The sequence below is a fragment of the Oryctolagus cuniculus genome, chromosome 1 (assembly GCF_051225735.1).
Source record: "Oryctolagus cuniculus isolate XC-2025 breed Fujian yellow rabbit chromosome 1, ASM5122573v1, whole genome shotgun sequence".
Taxonomy (NCBI): Eukaryota; Metazoa; Chordata; class Mammalia; order Lagomorpha; family Leporidae; genus Oryctolagus; species Oryctolagus cuniculus.
This window is the reverse complement of record NC_142867.1, coordinates 100,009,939-100,020,266: the sequence shown is the minus strand read 5'-3', so window position 1 is coordinate 100,020,266 and position 10,328 is coordinate 100,009,939. Positions and strand designations below refer to the sequence as shown.

Sequence of the window (10,328 nt, the reverse complement as noted above, 5' to 3'; positions counted from 1 at the left end):
ATATATGTACATATATTTGGCAAGTTTACTGCTCATATTATGATTGCAACAATTCTGCTTATGCTTTTCAGGTCTTATGTTGTGGTTTTTTCTCTTCCTCCTAGATGATAGACACTGAATTCTTTTAAAAAGAGCATGTCTGTCTCTTCAGAAACCTGAGGTTATAAATCCCTAACCATCAGACTTTAAAATACCAAGATAGCTCTAAGCTACAACTTAAGAGATCAGTTATGTAACTGTATTATACCAGAGAAAGAGATGTGTGTGATGTTTTTAATGAAATTGAATATGGCATAATAAATATTAAGTATATAAAACATTTACCAACAAACAACCAAAACAGCAGTCTCCTGCTGAAAGAAAACTAACATTTCTAAGTTGGAAGTATTTAATACCATTTTTAGGTCACTTTTAAAATCCAGTTATTATACTGAGCAGTGTTTGAACAATTCAACACTATTAAATACTTATCTTCTCATCTACATCTGCCCTCTCCCAACGCTGTGCTGACAGCTCACTCTTTCATCAAAGAAACCAAGAGTGCTATTTCTAGTTTTAATGGAATTTTTTTAAAAACAAAAGATAACAGCATTTTCAGTGCATGAGTATCTGAAGATCTTTCCTTGTGCAAGTACATTTTTTTAAGAGAGGAAAAAAGAGAAAAAAGCAACAAGAACCCCGCTGTCATCCTTTTCAACTGTATTTCTCCAGGTGGGTATAAATCAAATTTACCTTTTAAAGTTCATAATGGGCTCTTCATGAATGCAAGTTTCTCCACAAAACAGCATGCTGTTAAAGTGTGTGCAACATGAAGGGGATGCCATCATGCTAACTAAAGTGATTGGCAAAATATAGTTGTTTTATAAGGTAAGGCAGAGATTTTAATATTTATGTAATCAAAGTCCAAATAAACCTTTCTCCAGCACAAACTGTTACAACTTTCTGCCCAAGCACTCCAAAATCTGGGTTCTTAACATTGTCCATGATTTTCAAAATTATGCCATATATATGAAAGTGTTGATATCAGATTCATCTCTTCTGATGTATTTGTGCTCTATTAGCCATTCTATTTGCTCTTTTATCATTTTCTTTTGTGGCAAGAACATGTTTTTCAAAATTTCAACTAATTCAGTCTGCAGCTGAGCATTACTAATTTTCTTTCTCATTTTCATTATTTGTATGATAGCTTCCTAAAAGAAAAAATAAAAATGAAAGCATATTAATATACTAAATTATGTTAAGTAAAACAAAATGAAAAGTGACAGATTTTTCATCCTTGACCCAACATTTAAACAAAATAGCAATCAGTAGGGATTAATACCAACATTAAGTAAAGTTTTTTAGCTAACAAGCGAGAGCATTTTTTTTCACTCCTCATAGTAGAAAATCTGCTTCTTACTGAGATTTTTCAAAGAAAAAGCAAATTACCCATAATCTTCCTGCAGAAAGAAAAGCACATCTAATATTTTAATATACCTGATTCTGTACCATGCACATATAAAATTTATCTTGCCTGTTACTACAATATGTGTATAACCAGGTATTATACTTATCACCAATTAAAAGACAACCATACACAACAAACATTTTTCTCCTCACATACAGAGTTATTTCTCTATGTATTAGTAACAGGCTGTTGAAGTCTGTTTCAAAAATCAGGAAGTAGTATTCTTTTATAGTATTTAACAGATAAATCAATGATATTTGCTATAAATATCATCTTCAGTTTGTACTGACTCAATTACATAGTTAAAATTTTCTAAAGGAATAGACAGCTTTCATCTAAGTCTGTCTTTTTTTTTTTTTTTTTTTTTTTTGGACAGGCAGAGTGGACAGTGAGAGAGAGAGACAGAGAGAAAGGTCTTTCTTTGCCGTTGGTTCACCCTCCAATGGCCGCCATGGCTGGCGCGCTGCAGCCGACGCATCGCGTTGATCCAAAGCCAGGAGCCAGGTGCTTCTCCTGGTCTCCCATGGGGTGCAGGGCCCAAGCACTTGGGCCATCCTCCACTGCACTCCCTGGCCACAGCAGAGAGCTGGCCTGGAAGAGGGGCAACTGGGACAGAATCAGGCGCCCCGACCGGGACTAGAACCTGGTGTGCCAGCGCCGCTAGGTGGAGGATCAGCCTAGTGAGCCGCAGCGCCGGCTCTAAGTCTGTTTTAGTAATATTTTCTTTGATTCTTTCTTTAACTACTATTAAGCTTACAACAGGGGTTATTTGAAAATTACTAAATATTTTTTCTTTTTCACATTTCCCAGTATAAGTCCTCTCCTTAAGCAAACAAAAGGATCTACCACATTGGTAGAAATTACAATTTATTATAAAAGGAATGTGAAAAAAGGAAAAGAAACAATATTTGTTTTTCAGTATTTGAAATGTAATTTTGCTGCAACTGGGACTTAGGCACTATTCTGAAAGAGAAAAACTCCTGCAACTGCTGATTGTGTACATTTGACAGCTCCTTTACTGACATTATGGGGTCAAGTGAATTCTTCTCACTCTCACTATATCAGGCTCCTGAACATAAAACTGGAAGCAGGGGGTTATGTCAGTTAAACAAGGAGAAAAAAACAAACTGGCAACGTCTGTCACTTCAGGAACTTGAAGAATAGCTTTGGTAGAGGTGAAGACACTGACTGTGGCAGAAGCTAAGAGAAAACCGGAGTGCACAGACTCTTGTCCTAGTCCCCATTTGATATGCTGGGGGTCACCTAAAGAATAATGTGCACTCCTGAGTCTCATTCAGTTCCCAGAGACAAACACAGAGTGTAGAGCTAATGAAGCCAGCTGTACAGGGTCTCTACCAGCAGAGCAGGATGATCCTCCAGTAGCAGATAAGGAAAATGTGCCATGTAGGCCAAGGGGGCACACAGTACATGTGTCAGTCTCAGGGGGCTCAATAATTCAGTGAAAGCAGGAAAGAGGTGAAAGAGGTGAAAGAGGTGAAAGAGGTGAAAGGAAGGAAGGAAGGAAGGGAGGGAGGGAGGGAGGGAGGGAGGGAGGGAGGGAGGGAGGGAGGGAGGGAGGGAATAAACCCTATGTTCATCTGCTATACACATCAGCAATAGCTACCAAAGAAAGCCAAACTCCCAAAGGTGACAGTCAAATACACCATGGCTGCCAAGACTGAGAACCCAAGACATGGTCAAAACTGTATAGATACGACAGTCCTTTTACTGTCATTAGAAGGTCAAGTGAATTCCTCACAGTATAATCAGATGCCTTCTTATAAACATGGTAAGAAACAGGGATAGAGCACAATCAGGAAGAAATAAGAAAGTGATTATTATCTACAGAGACATTTTAGATTACCAGACTGGGCATAATTACAGATTAAGACAAAACAAAAGAAACTCATTTTCTCTGCACATTCTATATGACTATACCTGCCATGCTATTATCCATTTTATCTCTTTAATCTATCTGGAATTTATCCTGGTATACCTGTAAACTAGGAATATATCCTGATTTTTCCCCCAAACAGTAAAACCTCCTAATATCTCTACTGAATAATCCATTCCCTGTCCATGGTTTACAGAAATTATTTCCTTCACAGCCCGAGTTTGTCTACATCCAAATAAGGAGGTTTCACTCCGGTTATCTTCTTCTATTAATGTTCTTGCCAAGGCATTTTTCATTTTTGTAGATATTATAATACATTTTAATATTTGGCAGGGCAAGTTCTACCACCACCACCACCTTATTCTGATTTTTGAAGTTATTCAATCACCCCTATCAATTTATTGCGCTAAAACACAAGAATTTATAAAATTCTAAAAATATTCTTAGCGTTTTATATGATATTCAATGATTTTGGCATTAGTATGGGAAAAATCACCTCGAGTTATTTAAATCATCAAAGAATGGAGACTCTAATAATGAGCAAAAGAAGCTAGACACAAGAGGACATACTATCTGATTCCATTTATATGAAGACGTAGATTATGCAGAATTAAGCAATGGTGACAAGAATCAGCTAGGGTAGAAGGGAAGGCTGGCTGGATAGGAGAGATGAGGAAGTTAATAGTGTGACAACATATCCTGGCCTTCGGCTTTTTATTTTTATTTAAAAAAATATTTATTTGAAAAGCAGAGAGAGAGCAAGAGAGAGATCTCTCATCCACTGGTTCACTACTCAAATGCCCACAACAGCTAGGGCTGGGCCATGCCAGAACCAGGAGCCAGGAACTCAATCTTGATCTCCCACTTGGGTGGTGGAAAACCAATCACTTGAAGCATCATCTGCTGCTTCCCAAGGTGTACATTAGCTGGAACCGGGAATTGGGAATGGAACCGGGACTGGATCCCAGGCATTCTACGTGGGATGTAGGTGACCCAAGCAGGGGCTTAACCACTTCACCAAACATCCCACCCCTTTTTAAATTTGAGAGATAGAGACTCAGGAAGAGACAGACAGAGAGCGAGTGAGAGGTCCCATCCACTAGTTCACTCTCCAAATACCCATAATGGCTGAGGCAGAAGCCCAACAACTTGAGCCATAATGACTATATCCCAGGGTCTGCATTAGCAGGAAACCGGCGTCAGGAGCCAAACACAGGCACTGAATGCAGGCAAGCCAATACAACCCACGAGCACCTTATCTGCTAGGCCTATGGCTCATGTTCTGTGATGGCTACACAAGTACATAGAATTATTACAACTCTCCTTCTGAATTTCTCAGTGAAGGACTACTCTGATAAAGGTCCTATACATTACTTTCTTTAAAGGAAGCATATAAATTTTATGGTTTCTCATTTTATTTTATCCCTATTTACTGCTATACAGAAAAGCAACTGGTTTTTAAGTATATTTTCTCTTCCCCCTTTTCACGTATATGATCTATAAGTAATTAAAATTTTAACTCTTTTCCTATATTTCATAATTATTGCACTGGTCAGAAATTTTAAATAATATTAAGTAAAAATAGTAACAACGGAACAATTTGATTTTAAAGAGATTATTTCTAAAGTTAGTAGGGTGTAGCGGTTAAGGCCGCTGCCTACAGTGCCAGTTTGAGTTCCAGCTGCTTTACTTCCAATCCAGCTCTCTGCTGTGGCCTAGGAAAGCAGTACAAGATGGTCCAAGTCCTTTGGCCTCTGTAACCACATAGGAGACCCAAAAGAAGATCCTGGCTCCTAGCTTCAGATCGGCACAGCTCCGGCTGTTGCGGCCATCTGGGGAGTGAACCAGCGAATGGAAGACCTCCTTTCTCTCTCTCTGCCTCTGCCTCTCTATAACTCTCCCTTTCAAATAAAACAATAAATAAATCTTTAAAAAAATAGTTAATCGAATCATATATTGGTTTGTAATAGATATTCCTTTTCATGTTCATGTTAAGTATCGTGATACTTAAATGAAATACAATTTTAAATATTTCAATCCTAAAAATGTAATTTGTTGCACAGATAAACTTATTCAGGTAAGATTAAAAGGCTTAATCCAAAATTAAGTTTGTACCAACTGAACAGAATCTGCCAGTGGCCACCAAGCCATACAAACTCTTTCAGCAGTAAAGAGAATTCTATCAATATAATTTTTTGATTCCAGAAAAATTAAAAATTTATTCTCTTCAACAAGGTCTGAAAACTTCCAGGCTTTTAAATTATAAAAAGGTTTGAAGATCTTAAAAAGAAATACTGTACATATATACATATATGTATATATATATGTAAATATATACAAAGTTTCTCAGAATTTAGGCATTTTGTCTTAATATTACAAACCTGGGTTCTTAATATTCTTAGTTGAACTATTCCTTCATTTTCTTCTTCTCTCATCCTTTCTGTAGTGAGCTGCAAGCGTCCAATCAAGTTGATTTTACCCCTTTTCTGAACTTTTGCATTTTTTCTATAAAAAAAAGGAATCAAGTATTTTATACTGCAAGGACTTTAAACATCACATTATAACAACAATCAATGTCTGACAAAAGATTTATAGAATATTCTAAAAATATACGGAACTATCTATAGGAAAAGTAAAACAACCAATATACAGCTTTATTCAAAATAAACTGATTTTCCTCAAAAACATGATATGGTATCTATTAAAAATGACTATACTCCCTGCAATAATAAAGTAACTATGAAGTATGTCATGAAAATAATTAGATAATTGAAGATACACAGGTTGTGATTCAGCATTAGCTTCTAATGGATTTTTTCATTACATCTTCATATAAGGGAGAGAGAGAGAAAGAGAGAGGGAGGGAGGGAGACAGAGAGAGAGAGAGAGGAGAGAGGGAGAGAGGCAGGGAGAGAGGGGAGAGGGGAGAGGGGGAGGCCAGGGGTGGGCCAGGCCAAAGCCAGGAGCCAATAACTCCATCCTGGGCTCCCACATGCGTAGAAGGAGCTCAGGTACTTGGGTCATCTGATATGGGATGCTGACATTGCAGGCAGAGGCTTAACCTGCTGTTCCACGAAGACTGCTAATTAATTATTTTCACTTTATTTGAAAGGCAGAGAGAAATTATCTTCCATATGCTGGCACACTCCCCACAATAGCCAGGGACGGTCAGACCAAAGCCAGGAGACTGCAGTTTAATCTGGGTCTCCCACATGGGCGGCAAGGACCCCATTGCTTGAGTCATCATCTGCTGCCTCCATCGGTGGTTACTAGCAGGAAGCCAGAGAGGAAGCAGAGCAAGGACTGAAACTAGGCATTCTGATATGGGGCATGGTTGTCCTAAGCAGTTTCAACAACTGTGCCAAATGCTCACCCCAAATATTTTTTAATAACTAAATTACATAAATTTAGAGTAATGACAGTATACAGTATGTTTAAAATATCATATAAAGAAAAATAATTTACTAAAAACAAAGCATCATAATTTAAATTTTTTTTATTTTAGATCATCCAACATAAGCCTTACATTAAACTGAACTCCTGGTTCACTGAGAAGAGGGTACCTTCTGTAAAGTCTTTGGGTGAGTTGACTTGAGGTTCATACAGTAACACTTGTCGTTTGAGCTTTGGGAAAGCTACTAAAGACTGTAAAGAAGAAAGAGAAAATAATTAGCATCTATAAACCATATGAAATACTGAAATCAATTTTACAACAAAATCAACACAAGTGAGAAGGCATTATGAATACAAATTCAGAATTTAAACTTTTATTCGGCACTCCACAAAGATAACAGTGTAAATGACAACTAGGAAAGACAGAAGGTGGACAAGAGTTGGCTGTGAGGAAGCAATAACTGCTGTCTTTACAGAAAGACAAGAAATTAGGATCGGTCGTACGTACCATAGCGAACACCACGTGCTAGTTATAAACCAGTTGTTTTCTCCATATTTAGTAACTTATTTTGAAACTTAATGTCTATAGAACTGGCATAAAATGTAGTTATGAACAAGTGACTAACAGGTACATTCTATAATTCCACAAAAGCATCAAAGCTTTTTTTTTTTTTTTGACAGGCAGAGTGGACAGTGAGAGAGAGACAGAGAGAAAGGTCTTCCTTTTGCCGTTGGTTCACCCTCCAATGGCCGCCGCGGCCGGCGCGCTGCGGCCGGCGCACCGCGCTGATCCGATGGCAGGAGCCAGGAGCCAGGTGCTTTTCCTGGTCTCCCATGGGGTGCAGGGCCCAAGCACCTGGGCCATCCTCCACTGCACTCCCTGGCCACAGCAGAGAGCTGGCCTGGAAGAGGGACAACCGGGACAGAATCCAGCGCCCCAACCGGGACTAGAACCTGGTGTGCCGGCGCCGCTAGGCGGAGGATTAGCCTAGTGAGCCGCGGCGCCGGCCTCAAAGCATTTTTAAATGTTAGATTGTCATCATAAAATTTTGCACCACTCTCTCAGAATTAAGTACATGTCTTTTTTCACAGCTAACATTTAAATGCTAACTCAGTCTTTCTCTTCTGTCATTTTTTTTTGTTGGGGAAGGGAGTCTTTCTTTGGGTTGGTAACTGGCCTATTTTCAACTTCTTTTTACTATAAATACCTCACTAGTTTCTTTTGCTTGGTTAAAAGTCACTTTTAGAGTATCATGAATTAATGTTATTATAAGCTAAATACACTTCCGCTGCTATGTAAGAGGATACAATTTTAAAAACAAAAAATATAAAGAAACCAACCCATAAAGTCCTTCTAAGCTCAGCATCAGGGAGTTCAGTTGCAAGTTTGAGATTTTCAAAGCTGATTTTCTCTCTGGGTCTTTGGTTCCATGCAAATAATACAGCCAGCTGAAACGTGGTCACCTCCAAATCATATTGACCTACTTCATTCTTAAATGTTATCTAAAACAGATAAAATAATTTTTAATAAATCAGAATTTCTTTCTATTATCATTATCTAATACCTGTTCCATGAAATTACTTACGAAAAAGACTGTTGTTTTCTAAAACCCACCCTTCTATTTTCCCAGTAGCAAAAGGGGCCATGTGACTGAATTCTGTTCAATGTGATACAAGAGAAAAAGGATGGAAGAGACTTCTGGAAGTTACCCATAGGAAGACAGATATAGTGAGGATATCTGATTCTGTAGGCAATACCTTAAACATAATAACCAAAAGCCCATGTCCCTAACAGCTTCACAGAACAGATCCTTATTCCTATTCAAACTTTTTTCATATGAGCAAGTCAAAAATCTATTTTGTTTAACTCTTATTTGCAGTCCTGCTACTTGCACTCAAACTAGTAGCTTAATATACTATCTACTTACAATTCCATTTGACATGAGATGATGCCAATGCAATTTTCTACCACTATGATTTTTTTTGTAGAATTCTTCTACTTCAGGTATCAAATCTTCCAGTTCAGTAGGAAGTGAGACAAACACCTTCTCAGAGCTTCTTGACCAGGCACCAGCATTCAAAATTTTTATATTAACTGAATCAGCTATAGGCAAGAATATCAGAAAATACAAAATAAAAGCAAACAATCTTGACAATGGCTAAACTTGAACATAAAACAGGGTAAGCTTTCGTGAAAAATAAACAGAACTAAAGATTCCATTGAAAGTGTCCTTTGTTTCAAAATAAGCATCTATAAATATAATATTCTACTTTGACAGTGGTCTCCAAGGAACACAGACTTTATAACATCTTTGAATTTATTACTGCTAACATTTATTGTCAATTTACTAGAAAACAAAGATATTCTTTGTTAATAATGTTTTAAAATAAATATAATATGTAATTACAAAATAATACCTGGTAAAGCCAGTTTATTATTTTTGTGCATTTCTTTAAAAGCTTGATTCAAATCTTCAGATACTTTTATGTCTTGAAACATTCTAGCAAGTTTGTTTACATAATCTGCTGGCATACCAACTTCCTACAAAAACCGAAAACAGAACAGATAATAAGTATATTATAAATAAATATTTATGTATATATATATTCATGCACACACATACATTCATATATTGCTAGGCAAAGTTTTGAAACCAAGTCTTAGGTACTTTAAGTTTTTTCATCTTTTCTTTATTTATTAGCATGTGTAATTCCAAGTAAAGTTTAGTTTTAGTGTAGCAGTGTAACATCTACTAAATTTGATTCTTTGAAACTAAATATGATAGCAGGCAATCCTGCTTTTGAATAATTCCAGTATGAATTTTAATTACCACAATACATTAAATAACACCAGTACTTCAACAACACAGTTTAAGTTTTAGTTGTCACTATATAATAAATGTGATTATTTAAATTTAGCTCAAATTCCATTTCTAGCTTCTTAATCCACAAACTGTACAAAAACAGAAGCACAGTAAGATCAGTGACCAATCATAATACTTTATTAAAAATCTACTAATCATGTTTATTCAGCTCACTACAGACAGCAAATTGTAGTTTTGTTGCATCCCTGTCTTCCAGTGATAAATCCACATGACATTTACAAAAATGGATAATCAAAAGAGGTAACCAACAAAGTTGGCAAGAGTATACCAAAATGAATGGAAAGTGACAACGCTGAACATGAGAACAAAATAGAAAAATAAAGAGAGTTACAGAAGAAAACTAACTGTGGTCATCATTTTGCTACTGCCAACATTGAGTACTCTAGAGATATGTGGGCATAGGAACTTTGTGAAGGCAAATCATCAACATAAATGAAAAAAATGCAAAGTGAAAAAAACAGTAAGATATCTCAGAGGAAATAACACTGCCAGAAAATTAACAATAAAGGAACTCTAAATATTTCATACACTGAAATCCTGGGGCAGGGGGGAAGAGGTGGCCTGACAACTCTTCAAAGCATAAAAAAGATTATCGCTCTTTCCTTTTCTTTTTTAATGTGTTTTTTCTTTATCTTCTCAAACAAGATTTATTTATTTATTTATTTGAAAGTTAAGGTTTCAGAGAGAGAGGGAGAGACAGAGAGAGAGA

The 10,328-nt window shown here is 36.8% G+C and overlaps 1 protein-coding gene across 1 annotated transcript in view; it reads right to left on the bottom strand.

Annotated features, from left to right (window-relative positions):
- Positions 1 to 541: 541 nt before the first annotated feature.
- Positions 542 to 10,328, bottom strand: part of CUL5 (cullin 5) — a gene marked incomplete at its 5' end in the record, with an annotated part of 135,759 nt that continues 125,972 nt past the window's right edge. Inside the window, 7 exon segments of the mRNA NM_001082355.1 lie at positions 542 to 1,182; positions 1,185 to 1,192; positions 5,726 to 5,846; positions 6,868 to 6,986; positions 8,076 to 8,237; positions 8,663 to 8,838; positions 9,153 to 9,276. Coding sequence (NP_001075824.1) covers positions 996 to 1,182; positions 1,185 to 1,192; positions 5,726 to 5,846; positions 6,868 to 6,986; positions 8,076 to 8,237; positions 8,663 to 8,838; positions 9,153 to 9,276 — 897 coding nt within the window. The 3' untranslated portion in view covers positions 542 to 995.